General features: G+C 47.6%; 1 protein-coding gene across 1 annotated transcript in view; it reads right to left on the bottom strand.

The window, feature by feature from the left end:
* The window catches only part of LOC122388437, a 99,932-nt gene that overhangs the window by 6,830 nt on the left and 66,197 nt on the right, over positions 1 to 26,905 (bottom strand). Inside the window, exons 13-16 of the mRNA XM_043379504.1 lie at positions 8,498 to 8,612; positions 6,071 to 6,260; positions 5,453 to 5,762; positions 1,500 to 1,629 (exon numbers count right to left, since the gene is read on the bottom strand). Coding sequence (XP_043235439.1) covers positions 1,500 to 1,629; positions 5,453 to 5,762; positions 6,071 to 6,260; positions 8,498 to 8,612 — 745 coding nt within the window. The remainder of the gene's footprint in view (positions 1 to 1,499; positions 1,630 to 5,452; positions 5,763 to 6,070; positions 6,261 to 8,497; positions 8,613 to 26,905) is intronic.

Raw genomic sequence — 26,905 nt, 5'->3', positions numbered from 1 at the left:
TAGGTTTATAGCCATCCGTCTCGTGAAAAAGTTGAACTTTTGCCTTTAATATTTCTACAGGCAATTTTAGAAGTGGCTTCACATGGATTACAAAACCGTTTAGATTATTGTATTCACTTCAAGCCTTCCCTATTGTTCTTGATGATGCGGGAACAATTTCTAATTAGTGTTTCTAGCTTAATAAAAGAACATATTGTGCAAACGATGAAAAAAGCATAAATGGAAGATTTTAAATGCAATTTTCTCTAACAATTAATGGTAAATTATCTACATATCAAGGAAAAGGTGCATGCTATTTGATAATTTAAAGTTCTTGGGGCCAGTTGTTTTCTTTTTTACTTCCGTCGCCCCAATGGCCGCGAATACACTTGTGATAACGCCTACCGGCAGCACACGTAAGAACCACCTCAGAGTGAGGGCGGGAGTCTGAGCACCAGCTCAGAGGCGTAGACGGGAGCAGCCCTCCAATGACAGGCAGGTGGAGCTAATCCAGTTCATTAAAACGAATTAGTCCTATAAATACGTCATCCATACTTTTGAGCCTTGAGGATATGACGAGTGGATATCTCGCTAATAGAAACCGATCAAACAATAAATAAGCAATAAATACGCCACTTGCAACATAGCTCAACTTCTCAACTCACGTCAAGAAAAACGCGCTCAAAAGCTAGCCTCAACCATAGGCTTCTCTAAACTCAACGGATTGTTCAAGGACAGGTAATCGATTTTGAGGAAGAGCTTTATTAACTTTCAACTAAAACGGAAACTTCCCGAATTACTTACTCTCAGGAACTTTCTAATGCATCGAAGAATGACAAAAATAACAAATCTCGAGCCGGAACAAAACTCCATTGACCTCCCACCTTAACTACATCAAACGGAAGGCTGAGTTTCAAACTCGGCATAATGTGATTACAGCAGGCGACTTTTCAGCCATCATCTGATTGTGCCGTGCCCCGGCGGACCTCAGCGCCAGACGGGCTGGGTTTGACGGCGGCACCTAGCAGCAGCGACCTGCCGTGAGTACACCTAGCTCCGGGCCCGGTCAAAGTTACAGCCCCTCACAGGGCGACCTGCCGCCGCGAGGAGACGCCCACCTCTGGGCACAGGTCAAAGTTAGCGGTGCCAGGCCGCGCGCTGAGCGCAGTTCGGCTCATCGAGAGCTGAGATTGGAAACATACGGCTGTTCAGCCAACGACAATTGGTGTCCCACAAGTGGAACTTTTGGTTATTTGTTTCATTTCTTCCTTATTCACTCTCATGGTTGTTTAGTGTTCCCACTTTACATTTCCACACCGTTTCTCCCTGTTTCTGTCTTCCCCTCTGGCCCCAGTCCTGCCGTTCGCGTTTACCGCCCTTTCTCTTCCTTGGTTATCCATGATTTACATCTGTATGAACCCTTTCTCGACTTTTCTCTCTGTTCCTATCCATCCCTTCCTTCTATCGACCTTCCAGTCTGTCAATCTCTCCCCTTCCCTCCGTCCTCCCTCCCGACTCACCGCGCCCCTTGCTGGTTTTCTGGTAGAGGCTGCCCTCGTACACGTCCCGCGTAAGGCCAAAGTCGGAGATTTTGCACACTCCGCCGGCCGCCAGCAACACGTTACGGGCCGCCAGGTCACGGTGGACCATCTGAGGACAGCGGCGGCTAGCGTGAGCACGGTGCACAGAACACCGACAGCGTGAACAGGGTGCACGGAACAGAAACACCGGGTCACGGCGACGGTCGTCAAGTTAGATGTAAGTGAATCCTAATCTATAATCTAAGATTCGGAATCAGGTGAGCCCCTACGATTTGGACCAAACTTGGTCAGTGGATAGTACGTAACGTCCTGATTACGATGCAACCAAAATCTAAGCTCGGCCCGCCATATTTACGAAGTTACGGATGTTTGAATTTCAAGGTCATTCGGGAGAGCCCCTACTATTTCCGTCAAAATTTGTGTACGGACACTTTAGATGCTCCTCATTACGAATATCACAAAATTTAAGCTCGGCCCACCATATTTACGAAGTTACGGAGGTTTGAATTTCAAGGTCATTTGGGTGAGCCCCTGCGATTTCCGTCAAAATTGGTATACGGACATATTACATCCTCCTCATTACAAATATCATAAAAGTTAAGCTCGTCCCGCCATATTTTTCAAGTTACGGAGTCACAAAGTTACGGAATTTCAAGGTCATTCGGAGAGCCCCTCCGATTTTCGTCAAAATTTGTATGCGGACACATTACATGCTCCTCATTACGAATATCGTAAAAGCTAAGCTCGGCCCGCACTATTTCAAAAGTTAGAGATGTTTGAATTTCAGTGAGTTTCAAACGTCAGTAACTTTTGAAATAGTGCGGGCCGAGCTTAGCTTTTACGATATTCGTAATGAGGAGCATGTTAAGTGTCCGCATACAAATTTTGACGAAAATCGGAGGGTCTCTCCGAATGACCTTGAAATTCCGTAACTTTGTGACTCCGTAACTTGAAAAATATGGCGGGCCGAGCTTAACGTTTATGATATTTGTAATGAGGAGGATGTAATATGTCCGTATACCAATTTTGACGGAAATCGCAGGGGCTCACCCAAATGACCTTGAAATTCAAACTTCCGTAACTTCGTAAATATGGCGGGCCGAGCTTAAATTTTGTGATATTCGTAATGAGAAGCATCTAGAGTGTCCGTACACAAATTTTGACGGAAATCGTAGGGGCTCTCCCGAATGACCTTGAAATTCAAACATCCGTAACTTCGTAAATATGGCGGGCCGAGCTTAGATTTTGGTTGCATCGTTATCAGGACGTTACGTACTATCCACTGACCAAGTTTGGTCCAAATCGTAGGGGCTCACCATGATTCCGAATCTTAGATTATAGATTAGGATTCACTTACATCTAACTTGACGACCGTGTCACGACGAACCATCTGCGGGCGACGGCTAGCGTGAACACGGCGTACAAAACACCGTAGGCGTAACGTCAATGCATTTTCATATAACGTTAAAGCAAATGGTAAATCGCTTCTGGTACACTACTTAGAACGTTCTGGCATCACACGCCAGTTCAATGATTTCATGCCAAAACATAAATAAAACACACATCTATATAATGGCACTTCAGATGGAGCCGCAACCCACTACAGCCATCAGAGTTTGCGTTAACCCGCGCGGGGCTGGGGTCTCCAGCCGAACGCGCGGGGCTGGGGGGGGGGGGTAAATTTTACCCCCCCCCCCCCCCTGTTATCTCCCGAACTAACGGTCCGATTTGGAAAATTCAAACGCCAATCGAAAGTTCTCATCACGAACTACTAAAAACATGTCTTAATTTAAAGTTTGAGGTCAAGGTCAAGGTCAGGTCAAGGGTACAAATCAAATTTCTACAGTATCGGCCTTGCACCGTAGTTGCCGAAGAATGGAGTCATGGACTGAGACTGATCGCCCAAAACGTGTTCTTAGGCTACCAAGACAATATTCGTTGCATACAATATCATTCAGAGGTCAAGGTCAAGGTCAGGTCAGCTCAGGTCAGGTCACCAAAAAACAAAATATAGAAAAGGGCATGTGCGACACATGTTTTATGGGTCATTTTCCCATAGAATTCAATAGGCACACTCAATAAGTGATATGGACCACCTCTGGATGAATTTCAGGTCGAGGTCAGGTCAAGGTCAGGTCAAGTGAGGTCAAATTTTGAAGTTGGTTGTTAAGGCCTAAAAAGGTGTCTATCTGATGCAGTTTTTCACGGCGAATCGAATGGTGCTATTTTTGTTTCCGTACGAGGTCTAGAACTTCCAAAAAAGTCATTTTTCAAAAAAAATTGTGTGTCGTTACGTCATAAAATTTTGAATAACTCCCACATTTTTGAACCGGTTCTTCTAAAATTTGGCATGTAGGTGCACATAGACCACTTCTCTGACATATATTCCGTTTTTTTTTGATAGACTCAACATTTTGGATTTTATAATGATTTTCCCAAAAAATTCAGTTTTTTGAAAAAAATTAGGCCAAAATCCAAAATTTTCAAAAAACCGAGATAGCCATTTGATAGACAAAGTAAAATTACGTAAAACCTTTTTTAGTACGTCTTGATTCCTTTAAAAATGAAGATGTTAGCGGCGTTTGAACTTTTGCCGTTTTTGAGGCGAAAATGACGAACATGACGTCACTAAAACGTCAATTTCTCAAAAATTTTCCGACGGATTTCGCTCAAATTTTCAGGGAACGTGTCAAATTGGTGTAAGAAAAGGTACTGAAAGTTTGGCGGCGCTGCGCGCCGCCGTTTTTGAGATATCGCAAAAATTCGCGAGGGGGGTAAAATTTACCCCCCCAGCCCCGCGCGGGTTAACACGTTTAAAAAGTACTTTGACTGAGCTGACAGTTGGTTTCAAATACGATGTACCTACTGTGCGTCCCTAAGTATTTTGCGAGATGTGTTTTTCGCTCTTGGAGCTGAGATGAGCTCTGCTTCTTGAAACACTTGACAGGTGAAGCCCAGTCTACCAAACAAACAGGCTTTATTGCTCCTTCAAAGCAGACACTTCGTAAGCAGGTAAGGTTATGCGGAGCGTGCAAGACCCCAGCGAGTGACAGCTCAGGTAAACTAATAAACCCGGTGGAGAGGAACTCCAGTCGTTAGCTCCTGGTGCGCACACGGACGGCCAATTACAAAGTCAGAGCGGTCATCTAACTTCTGCCGGCCGAGAAATGGCCGATCGTTCGGCCACCTCCGTCCGGCCCATGCACGTGTCATCGGTAGTGCCGGCGAAGTTGGGCTATAAGGCGCACCGTGGCTGTGACGTGTGCCGTGGTGGCGGTGTATAGAGTGAAGTAAAGGTGTGGTATGTGCGACTGTGGCGGTAGCACAGTGAAACTGTGCTCTGAAGCCGTGCCTTGTGCAGCGCTGGTACAATACAGCACAGGTGCTGTATTGGTATTGGTATTGTATTGGCGGTGCTGCGCCTATGGCGGGTGGTATGACATTGACTGTTGACTGATTGTCCTGTGCAGCGTTGACTGATGCCCGAAACGACGCAGCTGACATGCATACGGATGGTCACTTGAGCTCAGACGCAAAAGCCGCATGATTGCGTGGGAAAAGCAGATAGGATGAATGCATTGTACAATGTACTGATTGAAGCAGTTGACTGCGCTCGTTTGTACCCCTATTCCCTAAGGTACCGTTGCCAGTTGGATGGTGCCATAGACAAACAAAATCATATAGTACCTAAACAAACATGGATCCAAGGGCGTCGACTTCATTTTTTTGACAAGGCAAGGTGCATAATTCAAACGGCGATTGCACGTTATTTATTCGAGTTTGGATTACTTTTTTAAATAATACAAAACATTTCATTTGGTGAGCATCAATCGAAAGTTTACTCAGCGAGAAGGGAAAAAAACGGTAACCACTTTGACATTTTCCTTTCCCATTCGCCGCAGAGCAGACGATTGACCCGCCGATCGACTGACCTTCATCTCGACGAGGTAGGACATGCCGCGGGCGATCTGCCACGCGTAGCCAATCAGCTCCTTGGTGGTGATAGGGCTCCTCTTTTCCGCCGCCTTCTGATCGGGCTGACCCCCTCCTGGTCCGTCCGTGTTGAGCTGCTCTTTTCCCGCCGAGTCCGCCTCGGGCGCAGACTTCCTGGGAGATTTTTCTGTAGATTTTTCCACATTTGTCTCTTTCTCGGATATATTTTCTGAGCATTGCTTGTCCAGACATTTTTGGTCGGCGTTCAGGAAGCTCAGAGACACCTTGCGGCTTTTGTACAGGTAAGTCCTGCGGAGATACGGAAACCGGCTGGTAGAAAGCGAATAGTGTTGCAAGTGAAAACGAAAGCATTTTGCGATTAGTTCCGACACTTGCCATATTGTTTGACCTAGCCATGGTTTGGAGTTTGGACATCGAACAAGACTACGGCTTCTCAAAGTTGTCGCGATTGCTTGTCCTTGCCTATGTATAACCTGCCGTAGATTTCTACCCCAGCCGTGATTCGAACTAACCACATATTGCTGGCTGCACCCCTAGTAGACAGGGTAGCCTAAAATTTGGGCCCGCCGGGATTCGATCCCGCGCCCGTCGCTCACCGCAGGCAGCCGAGCTCGGCGTACTCGATGATGACACAGAGCGGCCCGCCGGGCCCCGTGCAGGCCCCCAGCAGGCGGATCACGTTCGGGTGGTCCACCTCCTTGAGCAGGCTGTACTCGGAGAGCAGGTCCTGCAGCTCAGACGCCGTGCTGGCCGGCTTCAGCATCTTGACCGCCACAGAGGTGTAGCCTGAGGTCAGGTCAGCGGGTCAGGTCAGCATCTTGACCGCCACAGAGGTGTAGCCTGAGGTCAGGTCAGCGGGTCAGGTCAGCATCTTGACCGCCACAGAGGTGTAGCCTGAGGTCAGGTCAGCGGGTCAGAGGTGTAACCTGAGGTCAGGTCAGCGGGTCAGAGGTGTAACCTGAGGTCAGGTCAGCGGGTCAGGTCAGCATGTTGACCGCCGCAGAGGTAGGTATAGCCTGAGGTCAGGTCAGCGGGTCAGAGGTGTAGCCTGAGGTCAGGTCAGCGGGTCAGAGGTGTAGCCTGAGGTCAAGTCAGCGGGTCAGGTCAGCATCTTCACCGCCAAACAGGTGTAGCCTGAGGCTAGGTCAGCGGGTCAGGTCAGCGGGTCAGTCGGTCAGGTCAGCATCTTCACCGCCAAAGAGGTGTAACCTGTCAGAGAGGGGCAGCCTCAGGTCAGCTGGTCAGGTGAGCAGGCCAGCAGAGAAGTGGGTGTAACCTGAGATCAACGGGTCTGGTCAGCGTCTTCATCGCCATGGAAGACCGGAGGTGCAACCTGAAGTGTGCGGGTCAGCGGCAACAAGCTCAGTTTAACCGGTAAAAACATTACAAAATATTTCTTTGGATTTCTGACAGTTGGTAACGCCTTAATGAAAGTTCTTCCCACTGTGCAGTGTGCAAACCTGACTGAGCTAGCAAACCTGGTTCTGATGTCTAAAATCGGTTCAGCATTCAGAGGGGCGCAAACGCTCTCAAGAGAAAGCTCTGTTATGCAAACACTAGCCCGCGCACCGACGGGGGTCTGCGCCAACTTAGAACCGACGGGGGGCGGATGACCGCCCCCTGAGATCTCGAGAACAAAGCAAGATAGCGACAAGCGGTAAACGGCATGGGGGTATGCACGGACAAGGTCTACAATTTTTACAAAGGTCATTTTCAGGTCAGGTCAAAGATGACGTCACAGTGGTAATAAAAGTCAAAATGGCGGCCCTAGACATGGAGTTTTTCTTGAATAACTTTCGAATTGGTCAAGCTAGGAACAAACTAAGGACACCATCGTGATCCTCTCATTGCCTTGACGAGCTGAACACAATGAGACCATCCGCGCGGCTGTATCTTGTTCCTGTCAGGAGTTATTGGCAAAAAGCCTTTGGTGACCTTTGATGACGTCACATGACCTTACAGCTGCCCAACAGCAAAACAGGTCTCAAGGTAGTGAAGGTTGATCGTATATGAAGTCATGTATGGTATTTATATGGGATCATTCTGACGCGTTTTAGTGAAAAAAAAAACAGGGAGTTGATTTTTCCCCCACTGACTTATGATGGGAAGGTCGAGAAATTGACCTCACCTTAGGTCATCGATATCAAAATTCCGAGATATATAAATTGTAGCTAGCGATGACCTCATAACATCCTCCTTTCAAAGGATTCCGTCATCTACTGTAGCTCTGACACGGTGACAATTTGCAAAAAAGTGACTTCAGGTTGGGTCATTCAAAGTGACCTGGTGGCCTGACCTTGAATTAGTTAGGAGGTTCAAACTTGCACACCATTTGTACAATTGATGATAGAATAGTCATACCAAATTTCGGGCGCTACGCGCCGCAGTTTTCCCGCTATTAGCGAAAAACCTCAGGGGGTGCGGATAACCGCCCCCCCGGTCGGTGCGCGGGCTAGGATACGGTATCATATCAGACTTTCGCCAGATTTCTAAGGAACATTTTCAGAATCTGCCGCTGCCATATCCAGTCTCCTCCTCCATATCAACATGTCGTCATATTTTCTGACATAATACTGCAGTCCACTTAGCGGGGTTTTCGTCCATTTGCCGACTATCGATAGCAGGCCGGTCGGCCGGTAAACGTATGGCCTCGATCCGTTCAGACTCAGGCGGGCCGCCGCGACGGGCGAGCGGGTGTTCTCTGAGACGCAGGGATCCGGGGAGCTATTCAAATGCATAAAGCCGGAACACTGATATTGGACGTCGGCTCAGAGGCCGCGTTGAGAGCTGAAGACTCCAAGTCGGCGGCTAAAGGGCGAGATGCAGTGGGGTCTGGCTCGTGGGATTTGGCTGACGATAGGGTGGCTCGCAATACTGTGTGTGAGAGGACTCGTACTTTGACAAAAACTGCATACAAAGCATTTACTATATTAGCAGTCAAGCTGCTATCGGCTGGCCGCATGTTACTATGGTTATCTGACATTCGTGCGTGGCGGTTCGCCGTTGTCATGGTTGCCAGTTACCTGATGCTCCGTTGATGCCGAGAGCCCTTCCCAGCACGACCTTTCCGAACTCTCCCTCTCCGAGTAGTTCGCCCAGCACTAGTCGCTGCCGCGGGAACTCCCACTTAGCGTCTACCTGAGGGGAGGAGGGGGCAGGAGAGTGACGTCACGACTAACGGAGCAGTCTGTGAGCGGAGGACCGGTCTGTGACGTCACACACAGATCTGCAGTCTGCTCACATGGAGGGTGTGGATTGACAGAGGCGACCATTCAGACACTATATAGTAGAACGACTAATCGATTTTTTCACATTTTACCAAAAACAAAGCGAGTCATACATCAGACCACTATGGTAGGTGGACGCCCATCAACTAGCATGGACGGCGACACAAGTATGGCGCTAGATCGGGGTCAGACATGATATAGCGATCTTCGGTAACCGTATATTTTATTTTCATTTCATTGAATATTTGCCTATATCTTTGCAACGAATTGGACAATGATCTTCCTTTTCTCTCTGGGGACTGGGCCTTTCCTACCTCCGTCACATCAAAGAAAGCAATTCTAACAACAGATCAGAGCTATGCGATTGAGGCGATTCGGGAGATATGGACCTACTGCTCTGGTTCACAGTCTACTTCTGCAGCTTGCTGTTCGAAACGCGAGAAACATACACATCACCATTACCACAATCGATTAACCACCAATCGATTAAATATCGAAAATGTATATGGGATAATAGTTAGCATAACAATAGTTTTAATATCACAACTACTCCAATAATCTAAAGTTCTTTTCAACTGACTGATGATTGATAGTTATGTCAAGCTTAACCCGCGCCCCAGTGGCGGTCTCGGCCAACTTCGCCCTAGTGAGGGGGGGCATATGTTACCACCCACCTCTAACTCAAAAACTAAGAGGGCCAGAAAGACGCGGTAAAAAGCAGTCGATAGCTCTCAATACGTACGTTTGAAAGTATTCGGTCATTTTTCACCTTAGAGCAATATTGGGGTCACCAGAGGTCATCAAAGGTCAAAATTTGCCAATTGTCATTATATTTTTCAGAAAACATGCCGCTATCTCAGGAACTATGGTAGCTAGAAAAACGCATGGAAAAGCAATCGATAGCTGTTAAACTCTTCTTTTGAAAAGGTCATTATCAATATTGTCCTCAGGTCAACGGTTTAGCCTTCAGAGGGCAAAAACTCCAAAAATAGCTGTTTTTACGAAAAGTGTTTTTCGACAATAACTTTCGACTACAAAAAGCCACGACATTTCTGTTTCCAGAATCGTGTTCCCCTCACCGAGACGCGTCGAATGAACTATAATTTGACCTTGAAAGGTCAACTTAAAAATTTGACCTCAGGTCAAGGTCATGACCTGACCGGAAAAGGTCATGTTGCATATCAGTCAATGCGTCTCAACAAGACAAACACAATGAGACCATCCCAGCGTTCTATCTCTTTCCAATCGCGAGTTATTGGCAAAAAACTGTTTGTAGCCTCAAATGACCTCGGATGACCTTTCTAGAGGCTATCAGCAAAAATGACACCTTGGTCATCACGAGTGGACTAAATCATTGTGATTCTGAAATATTTGGACTGTTCCTATGCGTACACACGGATCTAGAGGCATTTTCATTTTTCTCCATTGACTTGTAATGGAAAGGTCATGCCACTGACCTGACCTTAGGTCACGGATATAAAAAATCCGAGATATACAAATTGTAGGCTCCCATAACAGCATGCAATCCACCAAGTTTAAAACCTTTCTGACAAACACTGCAGGCTGGACATGATTGCAAACGTTTTTTAAGGCTTGGTCAGTTAACTTGACCTGGTGACCTGACCTGACATGACCTGGGGTCAAAAATTTCACACATTGTCTAAAATTGATGTACCAAAAGCTACCTCAAGCGGCGCGGCGCTACGCGCCGCGGTTTTTTATTCACACGCGAAAAACGCGACAGGGTGGTAACATATGCCCCCCCCACTGGGGCGAAGGTTAAAAATAATACGAGCTCCAGTGGCTTTAACCCATTTATGCCCAGGAACATTGACCATCATGAAAATCGACGAAATCAAAATATGTTATGCTCCTACCAGGGCCTTGCATGGAATCGAAAATAATTTTTGCCTGCAGCAAAAGTTTTTCGAGAAAAACGTAAAAAACATGCGTTGCGAAATCGCAACGAAGGGCACACCGGGCGCCATCAGCGTTGCGAAAACGCAACGACGGGCACACCAGACGGACATAAAGTATACACTAAACTGCCGTATATGCTAATATGTTTTGACATCAATCAACTGTTGACAACTATTGCTTGAAAATGCGGAACCCACATCCGTCATGCTCTATAACCCGCCTAAGAGCCTCAGTGAGGAAGCACAACTTCATGATTCGCGAACGGGGAGATGGCAACACGGTCATTATCAACCATTTACGTTGTCCATTGCTGTTCATTTAAAGTTGTGGTCGACACGTATCCAGGGTGATGTTTTCTTTTTGGAAGCTAGACAGAGCCATTACCCCCACCTATCAGACCCCACGCTAGTACAATTAAACGGAGGATTGGGAGTAAACCAGTGCCTCACGTATGCGCGTATATCCGCAATCATTGTTAACCACCCTCCTAGGAGTAAAGTTAAATTCCATTGCAGGTTAGTCGTATGTAGGCCCACTCTCAGCAAAAAGAAAAAAGAACCGATCCGGCTCTAACAAATAACCCGCGTAAGGCGTAGCGCATCACAACAAATCGACTCCCAGTTTATCATGTTTACACCTAATCCAAAATTTTCATGGCCCCACTCTCAGCGACCTTCACGTGTAACCTCTTTCTCGAGACAATGCCAGGACAGAATGGTGATTCGACGTCAATCCGTCCTTTCCATCTTCAGGATAGTTGAATCCTCCTCCACGCCTCAACCCCCTGTTCCGGGCTGGACCGGCAACGTATATCGCAATCGGGCAGCTCACATAGGAGCGCGCCTGTATCTGTATCTGTATCTGTATTCATCGTAAGGTCATCCAGTATCATGCCGGTTTTTCATGCCTAGAGTCATATAAAAGGTGATAAGCGAAATATTACATAGAGGGATGATAAGTAACACGCGCATTACAAAGACAGACATACGCATGCGTTGCGCCACATGTGTCAGCACTGGACATTGTTACGGCATTGCGTCGGCCAGATAGGCGCGGAGACGCCTTTTGAATGCACCGATGCGTCTGACTGAGATTCTAGAGGGAAGACGATTGAAAACATCGGCAGTTCTGTAGAAGAAACGGCGTCTGCCGTGTTCCGTCTTGATCACTGGTAGATCCAGATGGTCGTCCTGCCGTGTTTGGGTTTGCCGGATGTTGTGCCTCCGTACTAACTTCTGCGCCAGTGAATGCGGCTCCGAGTTGGCCAGTAAACGTCTCATCAGGCATAGCGCGTGGTAGGTGTGCAGCTGTGACGCTGAGAGCCATTTAAGGTCTCGTATGACGTCGCTGATGTGATCCCTTCTCCTCCGGCCAGATATCACGCGCGCGCCGAAGTTGATGACTCGCTGAAGTCGTGTCAGGTTACGTTTGGTACAGCTTCCGTAAATCGACAGACAGTATCGAATGATAGTGAGTGTAGCCGGGTGCAGTGAGTGCTTGGGAGGGGGGAAGGGGGTGGGTCATGGGTGGCCTGCCCACTGGCTGGGCTCAGTCTCCAGTCTACGATTAACCGTGTCCGGTCAGACAAATGCCTCCCCTAATTCCAATAATCCTGCTAGCTCTAAAAATGGTCTGATTAGATAAAAAGCCTATCAAAGTAAGAAAACAAGCGTATACTCTACATTAAGCAGCTTATGAATCTATGCGAGTTATGAATCCTAAAAATCATTATTTTCCCAGGTCCGCCCTCATTACCCCTGCCGAAGGGCTCAGCTACCCCCAGAGGGGGCCTATCCCACTATTTGCCGACCCTCAGTTATCTTTTCTAACGTAAATGTTGGTAGTCAGCAGATTCTATTCAGAGAATGGCGATGCCTATCGGTCGCCTGATACCAGAATACATCCCCCTTATTCATTATATATGCACAATGTACATAGTAGATCCAATTTCCAAAGGACCTAATTATCTCTCAGCTCCGTTAGCATCGCCGACCGTTTGATGCATGGGTCCTTTTCCTACCATGCGATTTTCAGATGCATGGGGACACATTGCTTAGTGAACGAACAGCCCGAGGCCGAAATCTGCGAGAGAATAAGAAAGGAGTGTTTGTGGCTGTTTGAGCCAGCAAATATGAAATGTGTCGCAACATTTTACGTGCGAACGCACCTTGCAATAAACATACCTATACACGTCCCTCGACCCTCATGGCATAGGCTGCGAAGCGCGGGGGGAGGGGGCACCGGGGCACCGTGCCCCCTTGATTTTGCCATTTTAACATTATCCCTATACGCGTTGCATGGAAATGGAAATGGAAAGAATGGGACCAAAAGTCGGCAGTGCCCCCCCCCCCCGCCCTTAATTGAAGATGTTCCGCCGCTACAGCCTCATGGCTACAAAATGAGAGAGAGAAAGAAAGAAAGAGAGAGAGAGAGAGAGAGAGAGAGAGGGAGGGAGAGAGTTGGGGAACGAGGAGGAGAGGGAGGAAGATGGGGGAGAGAAAGAGAGAACCCACAGCGTATCACGAGTGAAGTCTATTGTTGATACCTATTCATACTTCCGCTACCCTGCAAATGTGCCCATCGTTGCGTTTTCGCAACACCGCTGTCTTTCCGATGTGCCCTTCGTTGCGTTCCCGCAACGCGACCGTAGTCATATTTGAAAATAGTCACAAACCCTTTTTGTAGCATTATTTCTTAACAAAATGCATATCTACGCTATTGTAAGGACTCTGCAGAATATGTTTACACAATTTTCATTACGATATTATTAAGCACTTAGCCTACTTATCTTGGTTTTCGTGACGTCATCACTCACAAAACCTTCGACTTCCCTCTGGGAGCTCTAGGCAGTAACTTACCGGCCGCACAGACTTGTAACTGCGTAGCATCATGCGCGCAACCATGCTACACACGCTGAAACATTGTCTCATCGGTTAGTCTCTTTTACACACTTCTCAAGCTTCGATCACGTCGACGCTTGCTTGCGTTGCGAAAACGCAACGAAGGGCGTAAATGGGTTAAGCTGAATCACACTGAGGATCACACAACTTCTCCCATCACTCCAGCTGATGAAGCGCTCTAAAGCTGCGTCTGAGACGCCGCAGTTCGAAAATTGTCTCTCCGGCGGAACCGCCCAGTCCCGGCACTGTCACTCGCTGCTGTCGGGCTGAGAGGGTTCGACATTGCCTTGGTCCCCGGAGGAATATCGGGGGACGGAGCGGGACAGGGCAGAGAAAAACAGATGAGCTGCTACCTTTGTAAAATCTTAAACGTCTCAAATATCAATAATCGAGTAGATAAGCCGCCCCGCAAGTGGGCCATGTGGTACCTATTAAAGGGACTATCCCACCTTTAACATGGGGTTTGAGTTGAGATAGCCAAGTTTGCGGCGAGGTTCAGAAACCACTATCTATCTAGGTTGCAAGCCCCGCGGCCTCTTGGTGTTGAAGAAATTCGTTCCCTTCATTTGAAAATGGGCCTTGTACAAGGCCCTATCTTCAACATGGAGCGACCGTTAGTGTGACGTCACCTCGTTTAGTCATTCTGATTTAAATGGGTTTGTTCGTTGAAAAATCGCTTAAAACTTGGTCTGAACTTTGTTGTGGTGCCTACAGAGTAAAAAGAATCAGCTTTATGACAGTATATGTGGCCTGGGGAAGGAGGTAATTTTGGGCTGTGACGTCACATATTTGAAAGTTTGTGTTTGGAATATGGGAAGCCTAAGATGTTTAATGAAAAATAAATGCCAGAACCGTGTTCCTGGTCATCCAATCTATAAAGTCGGGCACAATTTAACTGGTTTTAACAACATTTTAGAAGGTGGGATAGGTAGTCCCTTTAACCCGCGCACCGACGGGGGTCTGCGCCAACTTAGTACCGACGGGGGGGGCGGATGACCGCCCCCCCTGAGATCTCGAGAACGAAGCAAGATAGCGACAAGCGGTAAACGGCATCGGATACGCACGGTCAAGATCTACAATTTTTACTAAGGTCATTTTCAGGTCAGGTCAAAGATGACGTCACAGGGGTCGAAAAAGTCAAAATGGCGGCGCTAAATATGGAGAGAGTTTTTCTCGAATAACTTTCGAATTAGTCAAGATAGGAACAAACTAAGGGCATCATCGTGATCCTCTCGTCAATCCGCATCGAATGATATATATGTTGACCTCGAAAGGTCAAGGTCAAAGGTTGACCTCAGGTCACGTGACCTCGAGGTCATCATGTATATCATTCGATGCGTCTTGACGAGCTGAACACAATGAGACCATCCACGCGTCTGTATCTTGTTCCTGTACGGAGTTATTGGCCAAAAACCTTTGGTGACCTTTGATGACGTCACATGACCTCACAGCTGCCCAACAGCAAAACAGACCTCAAGGTAGTGAAGGTTGATCGTATATGAAGTCATGTATGGTATATGGGGCCATTCCGACCCGTTTTAGTGGTAAAAACAGGGAGTTGATTTTTCCCCCATTGACTTATAATGGGGAGGTCGCGAAATTGACCTGACCTTAGGTCACCGATATCAAAATTCCGAGATATACAAATTGTAGCTACTAATGACCTTATAACATCCTGCGACTTTCAAAGGCCTCCGACATCTACTGTAGCTCTGGCACGGTGACAAAGTTGCAAAAAAGTGACTTGAGGTTGGGTCATTCAAAGTGACCTGGTGACCTGACCTTGAAAGGTAGGAGGTTCAAACTTGCACACCATGTGTAAAATTGATAAGGGAATAGTCATACCAAATTTCGCGGCGCTACGCGCCGCGGTTTTCCCGCTAATTGCGAAAAACCTCAGGGGGGGCGGATATCCGCCCCCCCCCCCGTCGGTGCGCGGGTTAAAGCATGGCCATTATCAAAAATAATCAACAATATTAAAGAAAATACCATCCACTAAAAGTATGATAGGTATGGGAGGATGAGAACTATATGTAGAAGAAGGTTCCATGGCGTAGAAATAAGAGTTGTAAGAGTATAGTACTTTATGACGTTTACATCCGGCCATTCCTTAGGTTTTAACCCGCGCCCCACTGGGGTCTGTGTATAACACGCCCTACTGGGGGGGGGGCTATTCATAGCCCCCCCTCCTAACTCCGAAACTACTGGGCCGATCGTCAAAATTCAAACGGCGTCTGATAGCCCCGGAAAAACTGTCGAGCGAAACCTAATTTCATTGACCTCGAGGTCACCGATGACGTCACAGGTCAGGTCAAAGTAAAAATTATTAGCATTTTGGTTTGTTCACATTTTGGGCTCTGGCCGCCGTCTTACTAGTCAGATCAGGCTCATTTTTGGTACACACACTCTTGAACAGATGCTCTAGATACCCTGAGGGTACCAAACTTGTACTTTGATTTTCAGGTCAAGGTCAGGTCATCACAGGTCACGAAAATATGTTATCATGCGTCGGTCACGTGACACATGTTTTATGGTCCATTTAGGCCATAGATTTCGAATTTGATGTCGTCTGTGTCATTCGAGGTCATTTTGAGTCGAATTTAGCTTAGGTCAGGTCACTTTCAGGTCAAAAAAGGTCAAATTTTGAAGTTGAAATTTTTCAACGAAAAAGGTGTCTATTGGATGCAGTTTGAGCTCAGGAACACGATGGTGCCATTTATGTTGGTGTACGATGTCAAATACGTACTGAAAAATTGATTTGAAAAATTAATAATTGTGAATTTTTTGCAATAATGCGTATAACTTGGCAATTTTTGAAGATATTTAGCTAAAACTTGCTAGAGTTAGTCATAATCATGCGTTCTGTCATATATATTCCGGTTTTTTCGAAAAAACAAAAACTTTTTGAAAAAAATATAAAAATATAAATTTTGAATATTATTATATAAAATTTTCGAAATTTTCAAAATTTTGAAAATTGGAGATAGCAGTTTGATAGCGCGGTCAATTCTGAGTGCTTTCATGCAAAGAAATTGGATCTAGCTCAAAAACTGAGCTCTTGGGAGCGATTGCCGTGGTTCAATGTTTTGCGTCGAAATCGGGCGAACATGACGTCACTCTGACGTCATTTCCGGCCAACCTATGGTAGCTACGAAGTTAAAATTTTGACACAAGGTGTCAAATTGATGCAGCCGAAGGTACTGAAAGTTTGGCGTCGATCCGTCAAGCGGTTTGGAAGTTATTGCAGAAAAACGGGAGGGGGGGGCTATAAATAGCCCCCCCCCCAGTGGGGCGCGGGTTAATCATGCATTTACTATCCGATGCATCCTGCACACTGCACACCTGAAGATTCGTTTCCCAAATCGTTGATCGCTGGCCCGAGGCCGACACATTTCAATGTCGGCAGCCGGGTTCTTTTCCGGTAACGTGGGGGACATTATTGCGGGCGGTGCTGCCAAACTGGGAGGGGTGGCCGAGGCTTGGCTCTTATTACTGCGCCTGAGGCGCCCAGCTGAACGGAAGGGGGTGCTGCAGGTTCCCCGGGGCTAAACTGGGGGAATAAGAGCTGTCGGACGCCGCCCAGGTCCTTCGGCTGAGCCTTTGGGGTGGGGATTGGGGAGCAGGACCCACACTCCGAACAGCAGGCCCCCTTGGCTGAGGCATCTCCAGCCTCCAGGGCTGTCTCATATGAGTCATAAATGCCGTAAAATGGAATAATTGTCGTAGAATGGATTAGGTAGCACTGGCTGAAGTTCAGCTGTAGAAAGTCACTTATAAGTTATAAATGCAAAACATTTTCTACGCATTTCATGCAATCGTAGTTATTGACCGTCCCAGGAATTCCGGCACTTTATGAGATTGGTCCCAGGTCCAGCGTACCGGTGCGTTGACGCCCCCACATCCCCAGCTTGGAGCGCAGGTGCGGGTGAGCTCACCTGTAATCTCACGGCGCCGTATTGATTCACTGCAGAGCATCAAGTAATTCCATAATTCAATTCACAGACAAGATATTAAACATTTATGATATTAGGAAGTGTGTCCTCAACGCTCACATACATACCTTCCTTCCATTATGAAAAACGCGCAACCGCTCAAGTTGAAACAATACAAATACTATTCAGAGTCAAAAAGGCCAGTCAGGAAAAGGCAATATCACCCGGGTCATGACACAGTCGCCACTAGGACAGGTCACACCAGGCCCACACGGGCTCGGTCACAGTGGGCGGAGCTCCGGGTCGGGTCGTACTCGCCGGCTGACCGGCCTCATCAGGCAAATAACCGCCGTCGACGGGAGAAAAACAGCGCCGCATCTTTACGGGCCGCCCAACGACTGGGCACGGGCCGGCGCTGCCGGCACCAGGTCCCGGCGGGCGCAATGGATGGTCAGTAGGGTTGTTCAAAAAAACCGAATTTTGGAAAAGTATATGGGCTCATGGCTCATGTGGTGCGGTATTCTTTTCTGAGTCCAATGATACCCTTTTATCCGAAAAGTATTACTGCTAGGCGCTGCTCAAACGGCTTAAAGAGGACCATGTTACGCCCGCCGACCGGCCGGTGTCAATAAGGGCGAGAATTCGACGCCGCACGGCGGCGGCAGCGCCTTATCGGCACCGCGCGCCACGACATCTGCCGGGCGGCCGGCTGGGCGGTGGGAAGTTATAAGTGCGTGGTCTTATTGCACACGATCGGGGTGAGCTATCCCATGTTTTCGGGGCGGAAAGTTTCAGTGCAGCATCGGTGCGTCTGCCACGGTGGTCTGTGTCGATGGTATAGAAAATAACTCAAGCAGAGCTTAGAAAAGAATGAATGATTCCGGGTAGTTGCCTCGAAATAATCCGTTTCAAGAATACAGCTGCCTTCTTAACCCGCGCCCCACTGGGGGGGGGGGCTATTTATAGCCCCCCCTCCCGTTTTTCTGCAATAACTTCCAAACCGCTTGACGTATCGACGCCAAACTTTCAGTACCTTAGGCTGCATCAATTTGACACCTTGTGTCAAAATTTGAACTTCGTACCTACTATAGGTCGGCCGGAAATGACGTCAGAGTGACGTCATGTTCGGCCGATTTCGACGCAAAACATTGAACCACGGCAATCGCTCCCAAGAGCTCAGTTTTTAAGCTAGATCCAATTTCTTTGCATGAGAGGACTCAGAATAGACTGCGCTATCAAACTGCTATCTCGGATTTTCAAAATTTTGAAAATTTCGAAAATTTTATATAATAATATCCAAAATTTATATTTTTACATTTTTTTCAAAAAGTTTTTGACTTTTCGAAAAAAAACGGAATATATGTGATAGAACGCATTATTATGACTAACTCTAGCAAGTTTTAGCTAAATATCTTCAAAAATGGCCAAGTTTTACGCATTATTGCAAAAAAATTGACAATTATTAATTTTTTAAATCAATTTTTCAGCACGTATTTGACATCGTACGCCAATATAAATAGCACCATCGTGTTCCTGAGCTCAAACTGCATCCAATAGACACCTTTTTTGTTAAAAAATTTTAACTTCAAAATTTGACCTTTTTTGACCTGAAAGTGACCTAACATAAGCTAAATTCGACTCAAAATGACCTCGAATAACACAGACGACATCAAATTCGAAATCTCTGACCTAAATGGACCATAAAACATGTGTCACGTGACCGACGCATGATATAATATTTTCGTGACCTGTGATGACCTGACCTTGACCTGAAAATCAAAGTACAAGTTTGGTACCCTCAGAGTAACTAGAGCATCTGTTCCCGAGTGTGTGATCCAAAAATGAGCCTGGTCTGACTTGTAAGACGGCGGCCAGAGCCCAAAACGTGATCAAGCCAAATTGCTAATAATTTTTACTTTGACCTGACCTGTGACGTCATCGGTGACCTCGAGGTCAATGAAATTAGGTTTCGCTCGACAGTTTTTCCGGGGCTATCAGACGCCGTTTGAATTTTGACGATCGGCCCAGTAGTTTCGGAGTTAGGAGGGGGGGCTATGAATAGCCCCCCCCCCCCCAGTAGGGCGTGTTATACGCAGACCCCAGTGGGGCGCGGGTTAACGTACTGTATCACTTGTTAATTCTTCAAAAAAGCAAGCTCTGAGCAATAACAGACTTCTTTGCATTGCTGTTGACAATTTAAGTTGCTTTTGGACGGTGGCTCGCAGCCCCAATATGCTGCCGCGTAACTCTATTCCAACGACGAAACGGCAACTTAGCGAGAATCGAAAATTTAACGAAGTAGGTACAACAGGAGCTGGCAAGGCTCCTGCATTGGTCTATCCGTCATGAGTGACACACCGGGGTAATGTGTCACGTTAGGGCAGAGCTGTGTTTTATGCCGGGTCTGGATTCGGGTCTTGATCGGCATCGGTGGGCACGGCCGCCCTGGCCGGACTGCCGGCGTCGCTTATGCTCGAAGGATTGGATAAATGGCGCTTGATTTATATGAGTAGGTACTCCGGCTAATGTCTCTACTCATGTCTCACTTCGTCACACTGTCAGGGTGGCCACTCTGTCATTCCCAGACATGTTATGTTTTCTTTCGACCCGCTAATCTAAGTTACACCTGGCGTCGATTCTGTTGCCCCAGCATCTGACATCAACGTATCTGAATAATGACATTGGTGACGCATATGCTCGTCAAAGCCACCCGCAAACTTGGGCCGATGACTGTCGGGTCTCCTCCATATTCTGTCCTTGTGCATACTGCATTGCCAGCCCCTGCTGTACGTATATCGTGAATTTTCGATTCTCGCGAAGTTGCCGTTTCGCCGTTGGAATAAAGTTGCGCGGCAGCATATTGGGGGTGCGAGCCACCGTCAAAAACTAACGTAAATTGTCAACAGCAACGCAAAGAGGTGTGTTATTGCTCAGAGTTTGCTTTTTGAAGAATTAACAAGTGATACGGCACGTGAAGAAGGCAGCTGTATTCTTGAAACGGATTGTTTCGAGGCAACTACCCGGAATCATTCATTCTTTTCTGAGCTCTGCTTGAGTTATTTTCTATACCATCGACACAGACTACCGTGGCAGACGCACCGATGCTGCACTGAAACTTTCCGCCCCGAAAACATGGGATAGCTCACCCCGATCGTGTGCAATAAGACCACGCACTTATAACTTCCCACCGCCCAGCCGGCCGCCCGGCAGATGTCGTGGCGCGCGGTGCCGATAAGGCGCTGCCACCGCCGTGCGGCGTCGAACTCTCGCCCTTATTGACACCGGCCGGTCGGCGGGCGTAACATGGTCCTCTTTAAGCCGTTTGAGGAGCCCCTAACAGTTAATACTTTTCAGTAAAAAGGGCATCATTGGTCTCAGAAAAGAATACCGCACCACATGAGCCATGAGCCCATATACTTTTCCAAAATTCGGTTTTTTTGAACAACCCTAATGGTCAGTGGCGGCGACCAGGACACGTTTCCAATTAGCAGAGCACCGCGAGCAGAACGCAGGGCACTCCCGGGGGTGACAGAGTCTCAGAGGCTTACCCTAAGCTATCCGAGTATCCCATAGGCGCTTTGGAATGGTCCAATAGACATGCACTCTGAGGCGTTAGCATTTTGCTGATGTTTTATTGTCACCGAGACGAAATAAAATGGATCAATTGATATCCAATAAATTAGGTGTACTTTGCAAAATAAGGTAAGAGTAACGCAGTGGCATTTTAGCATCACTTGAAATGCACACAAAAGAAGTACATCTTCCCTGTTGTTACCTGCTTGGTGGTCTGGAAGATACCGTTCAACAAAGAATTGAATACATCTAAACGAAGGAGAGCAGGCTCTAAGCAGCTTTGCCATCTTGTTTCTGAGTTTTCAGGTCTACATGTTACTACTTCATTCGTTATTTATGGGTCAGTAACCCTTTATTATCAATCAGCAAAACAATGTAACAAAACAAATTAATCGTGCAATATCAACTTGTGTTATGGATGAACTAGATCATATCGGGCTACCTGCATTTTCCACACGGGCACAGTCAAGCCAGTTTGCATATGGCAACGTGTTCAAATGGCTTTCGTAAGCTTGGCACGAAAAGATTTCCTAAGTCACTAAACTAGAAAACAAATACCATCTAAGAAATTCGCCGTGGAAGCCGGGTTTCCAACAAGACGTCATCACGTCTGAGTGTGGGCAGTCCGTCATTTCCGACTGACTTTCCGCCACTCATAACCCAGTCATAACTCGATCATAACTCGGCGCCCCACAGCGCCACCAGCGGCAGCAGCGCGCGTGGCAGCGGCCGGAGCACAGCTGCGAGTCAGGTCTGACACCCCAGTGGCACAGCTCTGAAATAGGCCCTCCCCCGCACCCCTGATCCATTTCGCGTCAGTTGGAACGGCTTAATTTCGGGCGCGTTGGCGCGCGGCGGAAACGCTGATCGATACATCTTCTTCGGCAAGGAACGACTCTGACCTGTCCCAGACTCTGATCTGGCTCTGACCTGACCTCGACTCTGAGCATGACCCTGAACCTGAACCCGACCCTGACCCTGACCCTACTTCTGCACGGCGGCTATGTAGCCCGGCCTGGCCCGCTCAGTCTCCCTAACCCAGCCCGGCCCTCGGTCGTCCAGAGTCAGCAAATATTAGCGGCTGGGTCAGACTCTGATCGCGTGACGGATGACTCCGTAATCATGTCACGATCACGACTCACGCCCCTGTCCCCTGATCTGACCTTCTGACACCCTGTGCGGCATCCCCAGAGACCGGCGGGGCGGCGGCCGTGGTGGTGGGGTGATAGGTGCGGGGGATGGCGACCACACCCACCCAGTCCAGCGACCAGCTCACGGCAGTACACCATCCGGTTGTCGCGTGTCCGACCGCCCACTAACCGCCCGTTACCCCTCCCGGTCTAATGGAGCGGGCGTCAGTGGCAGGATGGAGACCGACGACAGGACGCAGGACAGGGACGGAAACAGACAGACAGGAGGGGAGAGAGAGAGAGAGAGAGAGAGAGAGAGAGAGAGAGAGAGAGAGAGAGAGAGAGAGAGAGAGAGAGAGAGAGAGAGAGAGAGAGAGAGAGAGAGAGAGAGAGAGAGAGAGAGAGAGAGACAGAGAGAGAGAGAGAGAGAGAGAGAGAGAGAGAGAGAGAGAGAGAGAGAGAGAGAGAGAGAGAGAGAGAGAGAGAGAGAGAGAGAGAGAGAGAGAGAGAGAGAGAGATGAAGCAGAACAGGGACAGAGACAGACAGACAGAGGAAGAGGCAGAGACACACAGACAGAGACAGAAATAGAGACAGAGACAGAGATAGGGCCAGAAACAGAGACAGAGACAGAGACAGAGACAGAGACAGAGACAGAGACAGAGACAGAGACAGAGACAGAGACAGAGACAGAGACAGAGACAGATACAGAGACAGAGACAGAGACAGAGACAGATACAGAGACAGAGATAGGGGAGAAGGACACAGGAGAGGGCCAGAAAAAAATAGAGGCGGGGCGCAGGACAGAGCCAAAGCGGAGACAGCGGGCGGTCAGTCGCCGCTGACTCGAACTGATCGAGGGATAAAAACGGACAATAATCGTTGCACAAAATAATTGTTGCATGGACGGAAAAGCCAAAACGGGCCGAAATGCGACTCACTAGTGGCTGGGCTAAGAAAAAAACTTATATTTGTGACTGTGGTTCAATTGCGAATCACAACGATGTTACATCGGACCAACTGAACTTACCTTGCTAGTAAGGAATAGCAAAGGAGAATGTGAAGCACACATTCATTACCCTTTTGTGATAAGATGCATGGAAGCTTCCATCTTTATTAACCCTCGCCCATGTAGGGGGGGGTTGGTGCAACCCCCCCCCCCTGAGGTTTTTCGGAAATAGTGCAAAAACGGCGGCGCGCAGCGCCGCCAAATTTTGGGTACCTTATGGGGCAAACCTTGCGCATCTTTTGGTAAAAAAACATTGACCGGGTCATGTCAGGTCACGGAGTTATGACGTCACAAAGGGAACAGCCTCCGGCCGGATTTTCACAAACTGAGTGCCAACGCCCGAGGTTTCCTGCCGGTGGTACGGACATCGGTTGATGGATCGTGATGAAACTTCCCATGCATGTTGGGGCAAGTATTGGCTATCATATGGTATAAGAAACTTGACCGGGTCAGGTCAGGTCACGGAGCTATGACGTCACAAGAGGAACAGCGTCCGGTACTATTTTTGAAAAGCGCCCGAACCACTATTTTGCTAATTCTTGTCACCTCAATGGGAATATGCAGCAATATTAGCTTCTATAGGGAGCAAATGGACATCCCAAATCCAAAAATACAATCAGATTTCAAAAATTTAAATTTTGATTTTTCGAATTTCTGCCGCCGACTGTGACCTTGCCGACTTCCGGCGCTCCCAACGCGCCATTTTTAGAGCTAGGGAAACGAAATACATACCAAACGATAGAGAATTGATCAAGGAACACGATAGTGAAGGTTTCAAGTCGATATCTCCCACCGTTTTGCCGCAATCGCCGCGGAAAATTTGAAAAAGTCTATTTTTCCGAAAATTTGACCTTTGACCGGTCAAAAGTAGGTCAAATGTTGACCTAGGACCAAAAAATATACCACCAATCGCGAGATCTCGGCGAGAGCAATCCGTTGGTCTTTTCCGCTAAGCTCTACGACGCTCCGTTTTCAAACGCCAAGGGGGGGGGGTCGCACCAACCCCCCCCCTGCATGGGCGAAGGTGGCAGATCGCCGTTTACGGGCGAGGGTTAATATTCAGTGCCGCAGGCTCCTGGTTACCCCTATTAGTGGCAGGGGGGGGGGGGGCTGTTTACGACCCCCCTTGATATCTCGAGATCTAACGGGCCGATTTTCGAAATTCAAACGGCATTCGATTTCGCTCAACGTGATCTACATTTCTAAAAAATAAAAATTAAAAAAAAAGGTCAATAGGGGGGTAGAGGGGGGTAAAAACGGGCAAATTGCAGATACATATTAGACTGCTTATCACAGCCAGGTTTCTGAACCAATCTTAACGCAACTTTTGCCGATCGATAGAGGATGAACCAGGAATCCACATGGATCCTAAAAATATGCATTTTCAAAAATCATAGGCGGATACAGATCATTGAGATTGGGGGTACGCAAAAAGTATTGTAAATAAGGTTTTTGTTGGTACTGTTTCTAAAAAGGGTGGTAATGGTCTTGTTATGTTACAATTTTCTTATGAGAGAACGAGTACAATTGTATTGGTCATGCATAGGCGGTGTCAGGGCACCTATATTGGGAGGTAAAACATAACCCCCCTTTTTGGACGCCTGGATCCGCCTATTATAGCAAAAACGTGTCAAAAGAGGATGCACAATAACTTTGTATATGTTATCACATGATACCTTTCATTCACTGTTCGTAAAACTGGTGCATACCTACAGTTATAATAAATCAGCATCGTGATCTTCGCCCAAATGACTCGTTTCACGAATAGGACTCCCCAATTCTCAGTGCTCTGGAGCCACCCCTGGTAAAGTTATGAACTTGAAATTTTCAGGGAATGTGCCCAATTTAGTTTTAGGAAAAGTCAGAAAATATCAGCATCGTAGCTTCAGCGGTTTCGGAGATATTCCCGAAAAACCTGAGGGGTGGATGAAAACAACCCCCCTGCCACTAATAGGGTTAAGACATCACAAGTTCTCTTTTCCACCAATCCACCTCACTGACTGACCGCCAACATTATGATAAGGAGCTTGAGGTTCATTTTTCACATACAGCAGACCCAGTCTGGACAGCTAGGAGCTGAAACACGTATGGTGTGTTGGTGTGGTGGGCTGAGACGAAACTCAGCAGGAATAGCAAGGAGAGGATGATGGCCGGCGGCGGCGCCATGATGGGCCTGATAGATATTCGCCAGACAGTGTATTATGTTCACTTTGAATGTCAAGTGACTCTCACAATAAGCTGGTTGAAATAAATGCATCTGATGGAAATGTGTTGTTCAGATAACTCGTTTCACCGACGGGAAAAGTTTTACAGCTGGTACTCGCAAAGCACACATGAGACGTGTGGAGACGGAAACAATGGCTGCATGTTTTCTGCAGACCAATAAGCTAAATGGACTTTATTTTTTGGTGTTCTTTTGTTCTTTCATTATCTGGGCTGTTCTTGTTTACTTTTGTTGGCCTTCTAATCAAAACAGTTCTTGGATAAGCCTTCATCTAATTCCATAAAGAGGCATGTGCTAGGCAAAAGCGGGTTATTTTCGAATAGCCTGTTCTCTGACCACGGAAAGTCATGACGAGCTACCCATTGCGTTTCAAAAATGATCTCATTTTTACGCGTCATGAAGCGCCAAACTAACTAACGGCGCCGACGGTTCCATCCCCTGACGTAGTTCCGGCCGCGGTCGGAGCCGAATTCTAAGCCGGTTCTTTACGTGTGGCAGTGAGTTAGTTTGTGTGACGGCGAGCCCTTATCACGCGCCGCGCAGCCGCCGCTACCTTCGTGAGAGGCCATTTTGGACCGGCCGCGGTCGGCAGAGCAGATCGGCCGGCTACAGTTCACCCAGTCTCAGTACTGATCAGACGGCAGAATATCGCGCGTAGCAGCGTGGTGTTTGATCCAGATGCTTTACGCATGCGGCTAAAAGCGCACTTGCTTATTAAGCGCGATCACTCGTTGTACATCTGTGCAATAAAACTTTTGCAGCGCTGGAAATTGATACGCAAGAAAGCCACCCATCAGGGGATCAACCAATCCACGTTTGCAAAAAACAGCAGACTTGAACAGCGGTCGCAGGGGCTATTCTGAATAAAGGGCGTCTCGTATGCCTTAGAAGCATTTCCCTGAATAATTCGACACGTCAAGCGGGTCCTTTACCTACTTCATAGCCAGAGGCTCGTGCAGGCAATCATATGTATTACCATATCGTAGTACGCGTTACCCTTCTTGGACCAATCACCGTAGTTGGAATAGCTTCACTTCCTTTGCCGAGATTTAGAGGGGGTTCTGACGATTCCCATTCATCGATTCCAGGACGGTTCGCCATGAGAGCTTTCAGGTACCCTCGATTCAAATGTCCCACTGAAGGTTCCGGTGAATCAATGATGAGTGATATATGGTTACAGATCAATCGGAAAGTAAAGCATCAGTCCTGGGAGGGGTAGATAGATTAGATAGGGGGACAGAGAGAGAGAGAGAGAGAGAGAGAGAGAGAGAGAGAGAGAGAGAGAGAGAGAGAGAGAGAGAGAGAGAGAGAGAGAGAGAGAGAGAGAGAGAGAGAGAGAGAGAGAGAGAGAGAGAGAGAGAGAGAGAGAGAGAGAGAGAGAGAGAGAGAGAGAGAGAGAGAGAGAGAGAGAGAGAGAGAGAGAGAGAGAGAGAGAGAGAGAGAGAGAGAGAGAGAGAGAGAGAGAGACGGAGACAGAGACAGAGACAGAGACAGAGACAGAGACAGAGACAGAGACAG

The sequence above is a fragment of the Amphibalanus amphitrite genome, unplaced genomic scaffold, assembly GCF_019059575.1.
Source record: "Amphibalanus amphitrite isolate SeventyFive unplaced genomic scaffold, NRLGWU_Aamphi_draft 000322F_arrow, whole genome shotgun sequence".
In the NCBI taxonomy this organism is placed as follows: Eukaryota; Metazoa; Arthropoda; class Thecostraca; order Balanomorpha; family Balanidae; genus Amphibalanus; species Amphibalanus amphitrite.
Note: the sequence above shows the minus strand (reverse complement) of the source record. Positions and strands in the feature narration are given on the sequence as shown.